Source organism: Acanthaster planci, linkage group LG12, assembly GCF_054643075.1.
Source record: "Acanthaster planci isolate LZ-2023a linkage group LG12, COTS_SCS, whole genome shotgun sequence".
NCBI classification, from domain to species: domain Eukaryota; kingdom Metazoa; phylum Echinodermata; class Asteroidea; order Valvatida; family Acanthasteridae; genus Acanthaster; species Acanthaster planci.
In genome coordinates, this window is record NC_141788.1 from 12,359,164 (window position 1) to 12,379,371 (window position 20,208).

At 42.2% G+C, this 20,208-nt stretch overlaps 1 protein-coding gene across 12 annotated transcripts in view; it reads left to right on the plus strand.

The window, feature by feature from the left end:
• LOC110988048 (terminal uridylyltransferase 4-like) overlaps positions 1 to 6,507 on the plus strand; it is a 179,533-nt gene extending 173,026 nt beyond the window's left edge. For all 12 annotated transcript variants that reach the window (XM_087144097.1, XM_087144094.1, XM_087144096.1 and 9 more), the window contains one exon: positions 2,431 to 6,507. In XM_087144097.1, coding sequence (XP_087000223.1) covers positions 2,431 to 2,467 — 37 coding nt within the window. In that variant the 3' untranslated portion in view covers positions 2,468 to 6,507. The remainder of the gene's footprint in view (positions 1 to 2,430) is intronic.
• Positions 6,508 to 20,208: the final 13,701 nt, after the last annotated feature.

The window sequence follows — 20,208 nt, forward strand, 5'->3', positions numbered from 1 at the left end:
GTTCACTATCCAAGCCAGACGAACATATGTTTGTTACTATTCTGGCGCATTGTCATTGGATTCTGACAATCAATTTCTCCCCATTTGGCTGCAGAGCATTGCCCGGCTTCACCCGAGTGTCACGGAGGTCAAGTCGCTGAATGTGAACATGGGGGGGGTGCGGTACCCCAACTCCCCACAGCTGTTTTCTCCAAGTTCAGGTCATCTGCATGGCAACCCTTTCCACATATGACCATAGGTTACACCTTTTAATGAAGGAAATGCCCAGGGTGCTAAACGTAAAACCGGCAGATTAACTAGTTGCAGACCACAGCAACTACCCATCTTTCAAAACACATACGGCCCAGGTGACTCCTGGGACCAAGATTTTCTGATGTTCTGATTGATCAATGTTGTATCAACTGGATCCAAACTTTGGCAGCCATGAAAATGTGGGGTCCATTCACTGCAAGAGATATTTGGCCTTTTCAGGTGGTGCAGTCTGACTTTAATTTTTCTTTTACTGTAATCAGTTACCTTCATAGACTAAATTCCAACTGTTTCTACCAGCCACACATCAAATAAGTTCTTATTTCCCAGCCTGGAAAGAAATAAAAAAGAAGATACTCTTGGGTGGCCTATTTTCTACAGCTGTCTGAGTTATTAAGCCTGTTCATGTGAAGCAGACTCCACAGTTTCCCCCAAGACAAAAAAACTGGCCTATTGTCTTTTGGATGATTGCCTCCAACTTTGCATGGACCACTTTGTTTGGATTACCATGCTCACTACTCTAGTCCATGAGCCAATGTTCTTGATACCATTCTCCTTCCATCTGAGGGGGCAAGGCCCGGACATAACTTGAGTCTCCTCCCCTTCTGTGAACAGATTTGATGGCGAATTTCAAGAAGCAGTAGAAGGCCAAATGCTTGTAAGCTACTGACAGAATGAATTTTCAGAAACCTGTTTCCATTTTTTTCTGGTAAATCATTACAGCAGTCTCCCATTTCTTGACACAGATCTTTGCATGTGCGTTGAACTCTGCAAGTCTTTGTGAATACAAGGATTAGGTTGTATAAGGCAGGCGTGGCAGTGCCTCATGGTGTGGTCTGCTTCTCCTCCTGTACAGGTGGTTGGTCCAGGCTTGTTCAGAGCAACCTTTCATCATCCTGTTATTGTTTTCAGATGGTTCAGTGTTTTCCAATAGCCCCATTCTGCCTCTGAGCCAGCAGGGAATTTTTCAGCAGGTGGAATTCACATGTCAGCTTGAGGAGGTTCATTTTAGAGGTTTTCCATCCAGAGCTAGAGACTGTCTGGTTTCTTCCCAGGATTTTGTCAGGGGCTGGATATGGCTGAGGAAGCTTCTTCTTACCTCGTTTTGTTGTGTTGGAAGTTGATGTCCATGAAGGAGGTAGTGTTTTTCTGTTGTGGCTTTGGTCATCTTGACTTGGCTGGTAACTTCCTGCCTAATATTAGCAGAGGCAATACCAGCAAGGAGGTTTAGGTTGTTTGTGTTTGTGGGTTTTAGACGTAAAGTGATGAGATGGCAGGTATTGTGCAATGCTGTACCGGTCTAATTTCTTGGCATGGGCTGATCTTTCCCCATAGAGGGCAGACATATTCTGCCAAGGAAAAGCATACGGTGAGGATAGTTACTGTAACAAATGTATTTCATGTAAATTTTCATCATCATTTCTCCTTGTCCACAAAAATATCCCCCCCCCCAAAAAAAATTCTCTGGCTTAACCTCTCCCTGGATTAGCCCTGAAACCTTATACGGTATGCATTCTTGCTCTCACTTATGCACATGATGATACCAGATCAGGAAGGTGTTTTTACCCAATTCTATTTCAGTTGAAGCCTGGAAGGTGGCATTTACAGAAAAAAATAACAAATAAGTTTCAACATGAAACTGTAAGGAAACATTAGATAGACCTGGTACCAGTCTCATCCTGGAACCCAATGTGATGGTTCTGTGCCGCTGCTGCCTGCCAGCATTAAAGGTGGTGCCAGCCTCATGCAGCTCTCTTTTTATCTGGCTAGTGCACTTTAGCTCACAGCTTTAGTTCCTGGGTGCTCTCCTTGGAGCATTTTTTTGCGTTGCATGCTGTTCAGTGAGTTTGCTTCCACTGCACATGGAGGCAAGAGGACCCACTGGGCTGGCTGGTACCGAGATTAGCATTTGGAGACTGGAATAATCAGGAGCCGCCTTCCAAGGTGCAGGCAGAATAAACCATGACAGAAGTTACGGCATTAATTGTGTTTTATTGAGAGTGGTTGAGCCCAGTGAGTGTTAGTGTGTGTGTGCTATGCTGTGCTGCGGTGCCTGAGTGTATATTTCTCCCAAATTAAGTTACGTGCTGGGATTTTCCTGATAAATGCTCATCGGGAGGGCCTAAACTTAAGCAATACTTGCTCATGTTCATTTGCATGTTACCCCTTCTTTTATTTCAGAGACGATGGAAATCAACAGGATGATATTAGAGGATGATAGTAGTAGCTGTCCAGCATGTGCCATTGGTTGTGAACCACTACTTCAACCAATTATGCAAGAAAATTTAGTCTTTGGACATAATCATATAAAGCAGTAAGTAATATTGCAAAGCTTGATTAACACGTACATGTAAGTTTTTTAAAATGTGATTTTATCACCTGAAGTATTTTGTTTCTTTTTTCTTTCACATGCCAGGAGTTACATGTACATGTTTCTTTTAAAAAAAAAGTCAAACCAAATTTACATGATGTGACTAAAAATTTGTAAAAATGATTTTGATTTGGAAGTATTTGGATACATCATAATCCTCACTATAAAGGGAATAAGAGTCCATGACAGTGGTGCAATTGTCTTTTCTTTGTCTGAACCAAACAGAAAATCTTGCAATTTTCTCACAGCTAAACAAAGTTTTCATTTCCTTCTCCAACAAACTTGCACATTTCTTATATAAGCTTTGATAAGTTTAGCAATGATGAGGCTTAACCGAACACGATAAGCTAGTCAAAATCGTTCATTTTTGCTTTTTTTTGGCACAACTTACCACCACCTAAATTGACTGCGTAACTTACACCATAAATTGTTTTGTAAGTCACAGGCTTATGTAGTGCTTCAGTTTGGTGAAATCGGTCCCAATTTGCAACTTACACAGTAAAATAGGTTGTAAGTGGAGTTATGCCGTTGCGTAAAGTTTCATGAAATTGGCTGGAGCTCTGTTCTCACAATAGGAATACAATGCTTGGAAAAGCTTTCAGTAGTAAACCATGAACATTTGATTGAATACATATATGATCCCCAGATTTACCAATTAAAATAGCAGAACACAAAATTCATGGATATATTAAAAGTATAAATGTGATATTTGACAATGATACACCTGTCAGTCAGAACAGTAACTACTTCATCATTACTAAAGTGGGCAAGACACATGTACCACTCTATTAACCTGTGCTGCTTGGGATTTGTAAACTGTGTTTTCATTCAATTTAAAAGGTAGTCGGATATCTCTGTATTCTGATTTCAAAACAATGCTCAAAAGAATTATGTGAACCTTATAAAATTAACAGGGGTGTTTTCTGGAATTTAGTGAAAATCAACTAAAGAGTGTACTTCATGTGATTTCACTACAAGGTACAGTAATAAATGAACTGCCACCAGCTATTTGTCAGGGTGCATTACATGTACTTAACTCTTAAATGGCTGGTTTGATGTTGGATATAATGCTTTATTACCTGAAGAACTTGTAGCACCATAGGTGTTGCTGATGGTACTATGCATCTTTCAGGGTGTTGAAAACATTGTATTTCACATCATTGTAAACTGTTTTGAATTCTCTGCAATGTTTACCTCACCTTAAGTGTCTAGATTTTAGTCAAAACAAGTCTTTTGGTCCAAAGCTACAAAAACTTGTACAGTGTTCATGGACACATTGTATGTTATATATTGGTCACATGTCTCTCTTTAAAACAATTATTTTTTATGTCTGGAAGTTATGAAGGAGAAGCATTAAAGCACTCGGAAAATGAACAGTACAGAAAATGTAAAAAGCAGTAATCTGCAAAAGAGTTTCCATGCTTTCAGACCTTCATCCTTTTCTGGGGTTGTTTGTGCATTTATGCAATGCAGAGAATTCCAGGTCGATTGAGTACATTTGGAGTGAGTGCCCCTAGAATGAATATGAGACACTACTCAGTTGTACTTTCGGTGTATACCTGCACGTCATCACAGATAAGAGGATTAGATGTGTGTTGAAGTGATGCAGAGATTGCTGTTTCCTGACACTACACAGATTTATTTGTAAATCTATCGGCCAATACTGTTATGTTTGACGGGTGCCTGTATGTTTTCTCTGGACGTAAGTTTGACTGACTGGAGGGTGGGCAAAACAACCACATGTGGGTAGCCTTGATCTTCAGAAATGTTACTACTTTCAATGATGATGTCAGACTCTCTTGTTGAAATCCGTTTGAGACAGAGGGGGCTGGCAGTAAGAGATTGAGTTCTTGCAGGTAGGAGGATGAGATGATATTTAGTGGATGTAGTTACAGAAACTTGTTGGTTTGTAATAAATCAAAGTGGAAGGGCAGCTTCTTTCAGAAATGACTAGTATGTTCAGGCAGGGAATGGACTTGTCAGACAGTTTGACTGTAAAGTGGAATACTGGATGGTAGGTGTCGGTGTGATTGATAAAATGCTGTACATGTAATCCTTTATGAAAATATGTGCCAATGATGTCATCAGTGTTGCACTTGTAGAGCAGTGGCTTCATCTTTTCTTCTACAACACCAACAGACATGTGCAACTTGAGCTGACCCCGTATGTCTTGATTACATTCCTGAAAATATGTAGGGTGGCAGGGAGTCTTTACAACAGGAGTTGTTGCACCGTGGAACCCGGAATAGTGTGAAAAAGTTAAAGATGCATTCTGTGAGAATGTTGCAAGCAAAAACTATGGGTTACCTTGTGGTGTTGGGTTTGTGTATATTCAGTAGCATGTTGATTTTTAGACTTAAGTCGCTGATGGTGTTCGACACAGTCTTTTGATGTTCTATAGTGAAATAATGGTCTCTCCTCAAAATATAGATCACTTTGTGTTACAGCTAGAAAAAAGGGAACAGCCTCATTTGATTGTGGGACACTCACCCAATGGACTAAATGTGGAATATTCCACTTTGCACAGATGCTTAAACAATGCCTATAGGACCAAGATACAGCAGTTTGGGAACTTGGTCGATAAGCACAAGCATTGTTTTTAGAATTCGCCATATGAAGTGTCCTCTTTGTGTGATATGTTCCTGTTTCAGATCATGACAGTTGGCCAGTTAGTTAACATTTTGTTATAAATACCGCCAGTAAGTCAATTTGGAGTTCCCAATTTGAACAGAACACCCAACCCCCCTCCAAACAGATTCTTGATGAGATTACTTTGTCAGGAAAAGCACTGAAAATGTTAAATGTTTGAAAACAAGCGTAACCTAAAGAGGATGCCAAATAGTTTCAATTTCAGAGAAGCTGCAAATTGCACATATTGTGCAAGATACAGCACAGTATAGTGTATTTACAGTATAATGTATTTGTAAAGGCATTTCAATTGTTCAAAAGATGTAGGATATCCTTTTGAAATTCACAAGTTAGGTTTCCTTTTTAATTAAAGCACTGTAAATTAGATGTTTGACTAAAAGTAGCGTATGATAGTCACATTCTGAATGTATATTTAGTTCCTGTCATTTTAACATTTCCAGTTTAATTTTAATTTGTTTTAAGTATTATCTTTTTATTTCAAATTTTACATTTAATTTGCTCTTAAATTATGTTTATACTTTGGGTATTATGCTTTTTATACAAATATCCATCCCTCCATAGCTATCTCTTTCGTTCATTTCTACAAAGTGTAGGGCTTGGACAAGTATCAGGATGTACGAGATTGACAATTTTCCCGTTTACACTTGTGCAGCAGATTTACCCAATGAAAGCTGTCCTCTAATTATTATAGATTTTGATGGGACTTTCACCCATAAGTCTTCTCACTAAAAGTCAGCTGTTAAGTAAAAAAACCTTATGCAACAGTTTTGAAAGGGGCCTGTTGCATGACCTGGCGCGGGCAAATTCACAGGCAGTAGAGGCGGGACTTTGGAGGATTACTACCTTTATTCGTGCAACATTCAACGTCAGGAATACAGATCAACAGAGGGCACTCAACGTTTGTGTAAACAGCATTTTGCCTATGTGGGCTACACTCAATATCCTCCTTTTTTAACTTCAAAAAAGAAACATTTTCTGTGCTTTGTTTGGTTCTGAAATGGAACATCTCCAAAACTGATATTTTTTTAGCAAATTAAAAAGTGCTGAAACGGGGATTGAAACCCTGCACACTAGCAAAGGAGTCTTTGCTATTTAAGCTTTTGTCTTCCTTAACCAAAACAAATGGTAGATGGCTCACATATTTTGACAGTTGTACTTCCTAGCAACTTGTTAAAAATGTCTTTTTGTGTTTTGGTTTGCAGTTGGAAATAAAACATTAATTTTAAAGTACAACTTGAGTCAGTCAGTTGTGCTGAAGACATTTCTTTAGCTGTTGAGCTAACAGCCCAAACAGCTATTGTTTTTCTTAAGATGTCTTGTAACTGTTTGGGCCACTGGCCTGGACAGCTTTTAGTTATTTTTCAGGCTTTTCCGGAAAGGGCATTCTTTGCGTCCAGATTTTTGGGGGCTTTTTTGCATTTTGTGAAAAGGGCATTCTTTTTCTCCTAGTTTTATTTATCTATTATGGGGGGTATTTGTTTATTTATTGGGGGGCAAAGTAAGAGATGGGTAGGTTGATGGGGAGGGGGCAGAGTAGGAAATGGATAGGATGATGGGGAGGGGAGGAGTAATGGATGGAAATATAAGGTGGATGTTGAATTGGAGATTAATGGGGTTAGGGTTGAAGTCAAAGTAGACATGGTAAATGTCAGATTATGCACAAGAACGGAGTTGGGTATTTCGGGAAAGACATTTGATAGGATTATGTGAGTGGTAAAACAAACGAGCGGAGTCAGTTCGAGGAAAGTGCCAGCATGGCCCAGTTCATTTTGGACGGCATCCATGACGGCCTCCCTTGAGCTCAGATAAATGGCGTTGTGCTATTGGAAATTTGTGAGGCTGAAGTAACTTCTTTAGCCGGGTGTACACTAGTGAAAGAGTCAATGTAAGATTGAATTGATATGGTATCAAACGCTCGGAACGTCTCCCAATTGTCCCTGGTGACGTTCCTCGCTCGTCAGTCGGAGTGATAGCTTTGGCTGTTGACGCAGAAGTACAACTATGTCTTAAAAGACTTCAGAGAGAACACGGCTTGGGTCGCGATGTTTCATTGTAAGGATCGAAACAGTTTTGATCAGTGTTTGGACGAAAACGACGTGGTGCCCGATTGTGAAAGGGAATCGATTGAAAAGCACTTGCGAGATGTGAAGTTCAGTAAGCTGGTGTTAATGACTGAGCCGCCTGTATCTTATTCTTTGCTGTGAATAAAAATGAGAAACAATTTTAGGTACATATATAATAAATAAAGATGGAAAATAAAATTTGCAAAATATGTAAGAAATCAAAAGATCTTTCTAATTTTCGAATTAAATCAACTGGCGACATAAATCTGGGCTGCAACCAATGTATCGGCAAAAAGAGAGCGTACTTAGATAAGAATAATTGCTCCCACGGCAGACAAAGATCCAAATGCGTCGAATGCGAAGGCGTTGGAATTTGTAAGCATAAGAGACGAAGAGAGACTCTGTAGTGATACCATAGAAGTAACAATTACCAAATGGATCTATCATTGCTGCTATGAAGACAAAAATACAATACTTGAATAGATTTGATCCCAACCATTTTATAGAGACCGATTTTTGCCGTGGTTTAATTGAAGATTACGAATATTGTTATTACGACGACTGCAAAGTTGAAATGCAGCTTCTGACTTATGTACCATCAAACGGTTAGACAACTCTATAGATCAAATCAAATTGCGTCCTCTGTTGGTGGAGTTGCAATAACAAGAAATAATCTAACAAACTTAAACCAACTGATGAGCTAGAATAAATTACCGTTTGCTATAGATTTGTTTAAATTTGGCGTAACTGGGCTGTTATGGTCTGGTTGCACCAATTTTTATATTTCACTTTAGGTAATTTAAAGATATGTTACAATACATTCAAATAGTTATCGAGTTAGTTATTGCAGTTAATTTGACGTATTACACCTACGAGTACTTACGCGTCAAGCAAACATTTAACAAGTTTAAAACGTATTTATTAGAATGGACGATATTAAAAGCTTCCTCGGCGCTTCAAAAGTTAAATCAGAAACCACACAAACCACAGAACCTAGACCAAACATCAAAGACAGACTCTGTTCAGTTGTAGCATCGGGTGAGTCCAAAAAATACCTAGGTAAAGAATGCAGCCTCAATATCTTTACATTGAGGCAGAACAAGAAAAGCTGTTTAGTCTTCACGAGGTGTGCTTTGGCAAAGAGATCGTAAGAATTTTAGGAAATTCGATTTTGAGCTTGTACGCGCGAATTTTAGGCATTGCTACCCCAATCGAATTCCTGGGCTTCAAAGCGGACTTGAAAGCAGAAGAAGATTTAACAAAAGATTTAAACGACGATCCTATCATTAGTCAAACGCTTGGGCATTTTCTCAGCGAGCTATGCTACAAATATGGCGTGTACCTATCACCTTTAGCAACGTTAATTACAACGAAACATCTCACCATCAATAAAAATCAGTTTATTTTAAAAGAAGATGTCAACAGAAGTATTACAAACACCGACTCCTGCCAACAGTCCGGCCAAGAGTCCAGTCAAAACACAGATGAAAACGGTCACCAAGAGTAAAAATCATAAGCGAGTCGAACAAGGTAAACGCTTGGCATAACATAACAAGAAGATGAAACAACAGCTCACCAAAATGAAAATCGCAGAGTCTGAACCCTAGGTAAAGTCGGAAAGTAAGTTAAACCGAAAACAGGAATTTAATTTTAGGTGGTTTGGTAGTCGAAGGAATCGCTTTATTTTTGTTTTTGAAAAAGAAGCCTACTGTTCAAAAGTACAAGCGGTTCAATCGACAGCTTTAAACCAAGAAATGCTAGACATGGAGTAGTTTTTAAAAACGGTTAATAATGAGAATGAGTAACGCAAACATCAACATAAACGGGATCGCCAATACGATCTACCACGGCGCAGTAGTTTCAGCAATTTCCATGGGGTATGCCATGCTTATTAATCGACTACTAAAAATTGAACCAGCTGATCTAAAAAGTATCGGTAGAAGACTTGGCCAAAATGACCGTGCTGTCCTCGGACGCATTGGCTACTCAGGGTTGGCTCGTGGCGCAAGGTGTCTTACCAGCAAGTTTGCCCACCGGTTAAAAAGTAAGTTTAAAAATCAAAGTTTAAAAACCAGTTTGTTATAAAGTAAGATGGCAGAAGGAAGATTTGACCCGGACGAGATATCCCTTGACAAAATAACAAAAGAACAAGATAAAGTCGAAGAAGACTTAGACACGGATAATGCCTTTGCACAAGATAAAACATTGGACACAACGCGACAAGAAACGTCATTTGTAGAAGGCCAAAGACCAAACATATCAGAGTTGAGAACGATGTTAACCAAAGATAAAATGAATGATTTTTACAAGACGATTAAAAAAGAAACCGGGTACGAACCAACGGTTAGGGATCCAAAGAGAATTAGTCGCTTTAGATCGGTATCTACAAACGGTCAAAGGAGAGCTTGCGCTAAACTAAGGCAAATTGGACGAATTAGACGCAAAGATTCAAGAATGTAACCTCTGCGCTACAGATCGTCGAAACTTGAAATGCTCAGCAATGACACCCACCAATGTCAAAATGATGTAAAATAAAACCAGTGTTACTTTAATGACTGACAGTAGCAACTCAAATGAAGTTTCAATCCTGTGAGACAATTTGGGTGGGTAACTTAAGGCAGTTCCATGGCAAGGAAAATTCTGGTATGGCGAATTATGGCTTGGCAAAATATAGAAGTGACTGGCGGTGGTGAGGTGGTTTACAACAGAGGTGGTGACGCTAAGCTGGTGTTGCAACTTTGTGGTGTGGTAGCTAGAACTTGGTAACTTGAACTTGGTGGTTGTGGTTCAACTATAATTTAAATACAAAACAAAAATTACTAAATAATATGTCAAATTATAAACATGTTAGTCTTTGCCTATAACATTTACAGCACAATTACATGTATTGTTTCTATTAAAACCCTAAATACACATGTACCTTGCTGGGAAGTGTCTTAGAATATAACAAAATAACAAACTTCTCCAAAACAGGGCGGTATGCAAGACCTACATATGCTTCACGCAGAGCGCCCCCGTTTGTTAGGGAGGCGAAGATCCTAACCACATGGAAAATATTTATGACAAAACTCTTCATTTATGGCCTTTATCGGTTACAAACTTAATACAAAATTATCCATATTGAATCCGAAACTAAAGATCATTACTCACTTTGCTGAGGTGTCAAAATAGACACAAAAATAATGGCAAAATTATGGCGATTTGTCCAGGAAATTCTCTGTTCAGCGTGTCATAAATGGCGGTATGGACAGGATATAAGCGCTAAAGCAAGGCCCTCATTGGACAAAAATAACAATACATGAGTCTCTACACACGCCGAACCCCCCCAAGAAAAAACACAAACGATGAAGAAGATATTCCGGACGCATTATACCGGTCCCTAATGACCGTACTGGGAATTACAAAACAAAGAAAGCAACAGATTATCTGGGTGATTTTGGTTGACAATGCCCTGAAGAGTCCCTTGAACTCTACTCAGTAGGTAAAACCCTTTAGTCCCATTTCTTCTCCCTCGAGAAGACAAAGCTTGTCGGTTGGTCGGTTGCACACTCCAGCCTGCGTCTTCACTTGAACTGTCCTGGCTTGACCATCGTTTCCTGGGTAGGTATCCAAAACTAGCCCATGCGGCCAATGGTTGCGGGGTGTGTTGTCATACTTCACCAAGACCAGATCGCCAGTGCGGATGTTGCGCTGCGGGTTTATCCCTTTTGGGCGCTCGTGCAGGGAGGGCAGGTATTCACTTAGTCACCTTCGTCAGGATAGGTCAGCCAGATACTGAACTTGGCGCCACCTCCGCATGTAGGTTTCTTGTTTCACGAAGTTCCCGGAGGGCAGCGTTGGACCCGAACGGAGCTGTTGCTCCAACAGGTGGTTTGGAGTAAGTGGCATTGGATCACGTGGATCATCTGACAGCTTTGTTATTGGCCTGCCATTAACGATACCCTCAACAATGCACATCAATGTCTGGAGACCTTCACCACCCAGTCTCTGCTGATGAAGCAAGCTGTTAAGAACTGCACGAACAGTCCGAATTTATCGCTCCCATACCCCTCCGAAGTGACTTGCGGCCGGGGGGGTTGAAGATCCACTGAATCTCCCTTTGGCAATAGGAACTTGTCGATCTTGTCACGGTTCCACTCCTGGATAGCATGACATAGCTCATGCATTCCTCCAACCAAGTTGGTTCCATTGTCTGACCTGATCTCGACCGGCTTACCCCAGCGGCTAATGAAACGCAGGAGGGCATTCAAGAACGAATCTGTCTCCAGTGAGTGACATACTTCAAGATGAATGGCCCTCGTCACAAGACAAGTAAAGAAACAGTCGTATCTTTTCAATTCGCTCATGGCACGCTTCACCATGAATGGCCCAAAAAAAAAAAATCCACTCCAACCATGCTGAAGGGCGGGAGGCCTGGTGTCAGCCGGTCCTTTGGCAGGTCTGCCATACACTGTGTTATGGTAGGTGCCTTCTTCTTACGGCATGGAATACATTTGTGAATGATGCTCTTGACAGCAGTGCGTCCTCTGACAATCCAGAACCTTTGGTGAATCTCAGCTAGGGTACGTTCAGTCCCAGAATGGCCCGTTAAACCATGGTAGTGCCTCACAATCAGAGTTGTCACTGGATGTCTTGTTGGCAGCATCCAGGGGTGTTTGGTGTCATCAGGCAAAGCTGCAAGTTGCAAGCAAGTTGTCAAGGCGTCCCCCAACTGGAAGTATACCATCACTGGATTTGGTCGGTGAGAGCTTACGGTAGCCGTCAGACTTCAAGAGAGTGTCACTGAATCTAGTCTTCTAGGCATGCATGACGACTTCTTTCTCTGCAACTAGCATCTCACGGAATGTCAAGGTCTTTGGAAATACGATGCTTACTGGGGTCTTCTGGACCCTGGCATGGAGGATTGCCTTAACACGTAGAATCCAGGCAACTGCTCTCTTCACTCTTGGCCAGGAGGAATAATGATCCAGCAAGGTGTCCACCACGTCCTTGCTCTCGCCACTGACCTCTACCTTGCAAACGTGAGTAGTAGGCCTCAGCTCCATTTCCTCAGGCAGCACCATCTTGGCAAAATCAGGCTGAGTGGGCCAAGTATCTTCCGACTGCAACAAAAAAAGTGGCCCGAGAAGCCAACACTTGCTGTGAACCAGCTGCTGTGCCGTAAGGCCTCGAGATACATCATATCCCGGGTTGGAGTCACTGTCGATGTGTTGCTATTGCTGTGGAGTCGAATGTTCCAGAATTCTTGCAATGCGATTGGCCACAAAGGTCTGATATCTCTTGTCTTCATTCCTCAAATACTGAAGAACGATCATGCTGTCACTCCAGTAAACTGACTCTCGCAGAGGTATGGACAAGTGCTGGCACATTAACTTATCGAGCCTGACTGAAACAACAGCCGCTGAAAGCTCCAAGCACGGGATGGTAGTTGTCTTTATGGCATCCGGCTTGGCCTTGCAAAATGCAATGAGTCTGTCGGGTGGTATCCTGAAGTCGTAGATAGGTAGCAGCTCCGTAACCTCGCTCAGAGGCGTCCGCGAAGTGATGAAGTTGTGCCGAAGCAATGGTGCTGGAGTTCACTGGCTTCACGCATCTGGAAATTGACAGCATCTGTAGGTCTGGCAAGTCACTCATCCATCGCACCCACTACTCTGCTACGTCTTCAGGAATTGGGTCATCCCATCCGATCTTCAACCTGCGTAACTGCTGGAAAAGTTGCTTCGCTGTGAGCACAAATGGCGATGCAAAACCTAGTGGGTCATACACGGAACTAAACGTGTTCAACAGTCCACGGTGTGTCCGTGGCTTTTCCTTCTGGTGAATGTCAAAAGTAAACACATCAGGTTCTACTTCCCACAGTACACCAAGGGCACGTTCTGCTGGCAGCATCTCATCGTCAAAGTCCAGCGATGGAACATCTTTGGCACGGTCAGCTTCAGGAAATGACCGCAGGACCTCACGAGAGTTACTTGTCACTTTGTCAGGCAGAAACCTCCAAAAGCCAACACTTCTCGAAGCTGGCCTGATCAGCTTGACTGCTTCTTGCTCTGTGGCAACCGATGTTAGGCAGTCATCTACGTAGAAGTTTTTGTCAACTATGTTGATAGTGTTGGCATCATAAGCACTCATGTTGTCCTGCAAAGTGCGTTTCAGGGCAAAACTGGCGACACTTGGTGACCATACTCCTCCAAAAAGGTGAGATTTCATGCGATATGTCTTGGGAGTTTCGGCCATATTGTCATCTTTCCACCAAAGAAAACGTAGAACGTATCGCTCGCATCAGGCTCGTTCACCTGGACCTGCAGGAACATCCCCTCTATGTCTGCCATAAGTGCAATTGTCTCTTGCCAGAAGCGAAGCAAAACTCCAACTAGCTTGTTGGTCAAATCAGGTCCTTGGTGCACTCTGTCGTTTAGTGAGACACCTTGATATTCCACAGCACAGTCAAATACGATCCTTATTTTCCCGGGCTTTCGGGGATGGATCACAGGGTGGTGTGATAAATACTACACTGCTCCATCAGCTCGGTCTAGTTGTTGTTGAGGTACTTCTTCTCCATAGCCCTTGACTAACAAGTCTGACATGCCAGCAATGTTCGTCTCTTTCATGTCAGAATCTCAGCCCAGTCTCTTGCTAAGTAGACGCAGCCTGTGTTCCGCGACTGCTTTGTTGTCAAGCAGATGGGGTGGCATGATCTTGAATGGAATGTCCATGCTGTAATGTCCGTGGACCCGACAGACTGCTTACACATGGCGACGATCTTTCTATCACTGATGGACATTGCAGTTTCGCTGCCTCCTATGTCATCCAGTTTCCAGAATTTCTCCCTTTGTCGTGGAAGATGGGTGTCGATGTCAACGAAGTGCAAAGATAAAAGCTTCTGGGGCCCAGGGCCTATAGGTCCATTAAGAGTCCAGCCAAAAATGGTCCTTGTAGTAAAGGGTGCTCTCGAGCCAGCCTCACGAACTTCCTTTGGTGTCATGACTGAGGGGTTGTCTTGTCCGATGTGAAGATGAACTTCTTTGGTGTCAACATCTGGTAGAACAATGTCCTTTAAATGTGGCCACTTGTCCAACTCTCCCCGGGTCATGAGGCAGTCATATATGACGTTGAGCTCGGGCTGGTGAGCACATTTGTCATGACAACAACACTGTTGCTATTTATGTCGGTGACTTCAAGGCTCACAACGTAGGTTTCGTTGAGGGAGTAACAGTTGCCAAGTGTTGTAAGCCTCAACTTGTCGTGCTTCCCTGTTACTCCAAGTCTCCTCATCAAGCTTTCACTGTAAAACGTCTGGGTAGAGCCACTGTCAAGTAGAGCGTAAGTTGTGTGACGGAAAGTGTATAGGACTAGAGCTAGTCTAATTTTATTGATGAGTTGCAGTGCACGTACCTGATTGGCTAGTGATTTGGTACCGTGTGCTGGCTAGGTATACCGTAGCGCGCTGTGTGCACATGGTCGTGCTACCGCAGCGAGCGCTGCGATCGCATTATAGGTGGTTTCGTGTTGGACTCCGCAGAGTGAAGTTGGTGAGTTAGCACGGAGCTAAGGCATTGTCAGCGCTGTGCGAAGCGTTGCGTGGTGCTGATGCGTTGCAAGTACGTGATTGTATAGACTGTACGTGGCTGACTAGCGTGTGTAGCTGACGCGTTGCAAGTACAAAGCTGTGAGAGCTGTACGTTGCTGACGCTGGCTCGCATGCATGTTAGGTGAAGCTCGTACGAAGTTGTACAAGTTGTACGTTGCTGACGCGGTGTGCATTGTTGATGCAGTGCATGTAGTGTGCATGGTTTACACAGCGGTGTGCATTGTTTACACAGAGGTGCGTTGCTTATGCAGTGGTGCATTGCTGACGCAGTGTGACTTTGTTGATGTGCGGTGTGTGGTTGATGCACAGTGAATGGCTGATGCGCATGGTGCATAGTTGATGCATTGGCGCATTGCTGCTGCGGCCCTACGCTAAATTAGTGCTCAATCTTATTAATTAAATACACAGGCAACCAAACCAATCTCCCAATCACTTCACTGTACATTTCATTTGTTGATTTGTGTTGATTATTGTTGAATAAATTGAACGTCCTGTACCGACAGTTCTTCTGTCAAAGATTACTTTCTTTACAGGTTGATTGTGTAATTTAACAGAGACTAATTAACACTCGGTCACAATCGGCGGTATATTTCCTCCAAAACGGTCCCGCACCCTTTGCCTTGAGGTCGCTCTGTGTGGTCTCTCGTCCGGGGAAAGCCTTAGGTTGGGAAGATCGACTCTGCCACTAATAGTGCTTGGTTTGATCCCATCAACTCAGGGTAGGCCCGGGGATGCCCGCCACAGTTGTCACAAAACTGTCAGCAGCGGTGTGGCCTCTCACCCTCACAGGAACAATAGGCAAGGCAACCCTGCCCTTCCCGGCCCCAGTGGAACTACGGGTTACATTGGCTTGGGCAATTGTCGTCGGCTCATACACTGTTAAAAAAAACCAGAAGATTTTACAGAAAAAAACACAGAAACACTCTTTAAATTGTTGTAACTGGAAATTTTCTGCAATTGAACAGAACAGATTTCTAAAAACATTATTTTGTTGTTGTTTTCAAGACATTTTGTATAATTTCAGACCCCAAATACTGATGTTCTATAATTTCAGTATACTTCGTGAATTTCAACTAATCCTCGTTTCCAATAAAAGATCTGTTTTCTTACGACATTGTTTTGTAAATTATTTTAGTCCCAGACAACCTGTAATTTTACAGAGAAACTTTTGAAAGAAACGAAATAACTGGCTTTCAACAGAATTTTCATTTATTCTACTAGAAATGCTGTAATTTAAAGCAAAAATCCTGACAGCAATGAAACCACTGGTTTCAATCAAATTTTTCATTTATTTTACTTGAAATATAGTATTTTATTTCATTTAACGGGAAATTTGTTAATTTCAGACTTTCCTTTTAATAAACATTCTCAATTAAAAGAAAGAAAATGAAAAAAATCGGAACAATTTGTTTTTTTGCCAAGAATCTGTTTTTCTGTCATACCCCAAATAATAATTTCCTGTAGTTTGCTACAGTGTTTCGGGGATGAAAGGAATCACATAAATGAAAGATCCGTTTTTATTTCTTACATTAATTTTATGATTCTTTAAGCGCAACTTGCATCACATGACCGCGGAAGACTCGTACCTGAGTACCCATGTCTGGTCGACGACATCTTACAGACGCAATGAAGGGATATAAGTACATTTTAATGTAGGGTATGTAGATTTTTCCCTTTAATTTGTATAATTCACCAACGTAACTGTAAAGAGGGCGGGTACCTTTAAGATGAAACCATGGTGACCGAACGGGCGTACATAGTACATGTACACATGGGTCTATAATTTATACGTTGTATTTATACGTTATATTTATACGGTACGTTGTTGGTGAGGGTCAACTTCAACCACAAGCAGACAAGAGGAAGAATATTAAGGAGGCCAAACGACCAGAGACCAAAAAGCAGCTCAGGTCATTCTTTGGTTTAGCAGGATATTACCGCAGGTTTATCCCAAATTTTGCTGCATTGGCTGTACCTTTGACAGATTTAACCAAAACGAAGGCACCAAATCGCATCCCTTGGGGAGAGAGTCAGGAGAGAGCATTCAATACGCGGCAAAACTATCTTCAGGTCCTGTTCTCCAACTTCCTGACTGCTCAAAACCATTTATAATCCGTACAGATGCTCGCCGCTGCGCGGCGCTATACAATCTTTGGTAAATACTAGGATAATGGTCCTTAGCACTCCTGCCGTACCGGTTCAGAGTTGAATATATTGTTGCGCACCCACAAATCTTGGAATTCTAGCGCCCCCTAGTTTTACTTGTTCTCGGTCCTTGCATTTCTCAGGGTCTCTTATTTAGCTCAGCTATGCCTTATGGACATGTAGCAGAGACGCTAATTTTGTATTAAGTTATTCATGCTGTACTCGGCATGATCGCGTGTTCCTTCACTCCTTTATCCTTGTGTTTTCTCTGCTCAGTTTTGGCATGTCGAAATTCCCCTCCATGTGGCTGCGTGGTTGGGCGTGGTAAGGTTCCCTGAAATGCTAATGTCCAGAAACCTCAAACTTTGTAACTGTCAATCATTCGCTAGAGATGACCGGGTAAGCACTTTCATGCACCCGGCTCTACACTTTGTACACGTGACTTCTTATTCTGTATTTTACATTGCTACACACGACCCTTAGATTCTTGCGCACGACTTTAGCAGGAAGTCATGTGACCCTTTGAGATGGAAGATTTTCATTGGTTGAGCTGTTCAGCGACGCTCATATTTTATTAATTCCTAAGCCTCTAGAATCCTATAAATAGAGCAGATTTTCCTTAGTTCGTCGGTCAGGTGCGGCGGACCAAACCCTTATTGCGAGAGAGGAACCCAACGTAGTGCGGCGGCTGGACGCTTACCGAGAGAAGTGCGATAATAACCATTCTTATGGCGAAGAAATGTAACCATATGAATGGCCGGCTAGCTTAGCTTGGACCGATGCGAGAGCGGTACGAATTAGCCCAGGGTGCTAGTGAGAGTCGTAGCGGCCCGTCACCGCTACGTCCGAACCGATTGCCGGGCGAGACACCCCCGTGTCCCCCGCCACCCTTGTCCTGCTGACTAGCCCAGTCCTCCCCGTCTCTACGCTGAGCCAATGGTGCACAGTGCGGCGACTTTATCATTGCGCTCATCACGTTGCGGTCTGAGCGGCAGTGCGGTCGGTACATACCGGCGCTGGCCCCGTCCAGCCCTTGCTAGTCACCGTGGTGGTCCGGGACAGCTCCCACCACGGCCCGGCCCGATGAATGTAGCCTAGCTGTGCGATGCTACACACACGTACCGTACCCACTCCGTCTGACTTGCATTTCCAATGGTCCTGCCAAACCGTAGTTTAGTTACACTCATATACGACTTCGCCTCTCTATAACTTTGCCTTTTGTGTGTTGTATTATGTTAAGCTACACCTTCTTCAAATCCCTATTGAACTTTGATGAAGAGAAGTGAGAGCAATAAACCAACCATACAGTTTGACTGTCACCCAAACCCCTTTGTTTCACGTCCACCCTTTAATAAATTGTTGACCCCAAATATCACATCCCGTAGACACTAATGAAGTCCATGCTACCATCGACTTGATATTTAGGGAACGCAACAATATCAAGGGCTCTCAGAACATAGGTGCTGATTACCTCAGTAGAAGCGAAATCGAGGATAAGTAGAAACTTAATATATGATATCTTTAAGGATCTGTTCCAGGTGTATTGGCGGAAGGATCGAAGATTAAATGACATCTTATCATAACCGACATGCACATAGTTTTTTTAATGCCTACAGGTTGGAAATGTTGCCGCCTATAATAGATGTTTTCAGGTAAAACATTCTTAAAGAGGGGGTGAAATGTAACAGCTAGTATCAATTCGTCTTTTTAACTATTTTCCCCCCTAGTTTTAAGGGATGTCTTTTCCATTCCTCCATACAACAAGGGGTTGGAGCCTTCTGTGTGTGTTTCTTTATCTGTTTTGTTTGGTGAATATTCATTGCAGTGTGAATGCAAGGGGACTGGCATGTAGTGGGCATTCTTTAGTTAGGTGTGGTTTTTTATGTTTGGTTACTTGAGAGTGTATATGTGTGGGAAATATAAAAGTGCATGTGGGGTGTAATTGGAGTCTCTCTCTCACTAGAGCTCTTGACTTGTCACGCCTGTCCCGCTCTGCTGCGTTGCTACTGACTGCACAAGTTTGGGTGTTTTACCCCACTGCTTTTTGCAACTCGACCATGGCGATATTAGATGCCATGTAGTGCAGCATTGCAAGCGTTACTCTGCTTGGGCATTCAGGCTCAATGGAAGGTTTGCTGGTTAGCTGGGGACCAGGAGCGGAGGAACTTGCTGCAAAACCGTGAGTTAAAGCACAATTGTCGCCGATCGATTTCCTTGGTATTCATCCATCGAGTGGACGTATTCTTGTACATGTATTCACAAATCGTATTTCAGATTGTTGCAATGATCGGCTAAATTCTCAACCAGGGTATTATCAGGGGATATATCATGTTGTATTTGAAATTTCAGATAGTAATTCTGGGCTTTCAGCATTAAGAGTTTCTTTCCAAGTGGCTGTCTGAGGGGAAATCCAGAGGAGGTGCTTCCACAGTCAAGACTCGACTCCATGGACTGGATGACCGGTGGACTTGGACCCTTGAATCCCAGTCAGATGGCCTAAGCCAGAACTAAGAACATTGGACTCTGTGGCCAAGTGTAGTCCCTACTATTGTGTACAAGTGTAAATTATCGGAATCTGTGGTGCACAAGAATAATACTTAAAATTAAGTGGTGCACAATTGTAATTCATAACTGAGTGGTGCACAAGTGTAAATTATCGGAATCTGTGGTGCACAAGAATAATACTTAAAATTAAGTGGTGCACAATTGTAATTCATAACTGAGTGGTGCACAAGTGTAAATTATCGGAATCTGTGGTGCACAAGAATAATACTTAAAATTAAGTGGTGCACAATTGTAATTCATAACTGAGTGGTGCACAAGTGTAAATTATCGGAATCTGTGGTGCACAAGAATAATACTTAAAATTAAGTGGTGCACAATTGTAATTCATAACTGAGTGGTGCACAAGTGTAAATTATCGGAATCTGTGGTGCACAAGAATAATACTTAAAATTAAGTGGTGCACAATTGTAATTCATAACTGAGTGGTGCACAAGTGTAAATTATCGGAATCTGTGGTGCACAAGAATAATACTTAAAATTAAGTAGTGCACAATTGTAATTCATAACTGAGTGGTGCACAAGTGTAAATTATCGGAATCTGTGGTGCACAAGAATAATATTTAAAATTAAGTAGTGCA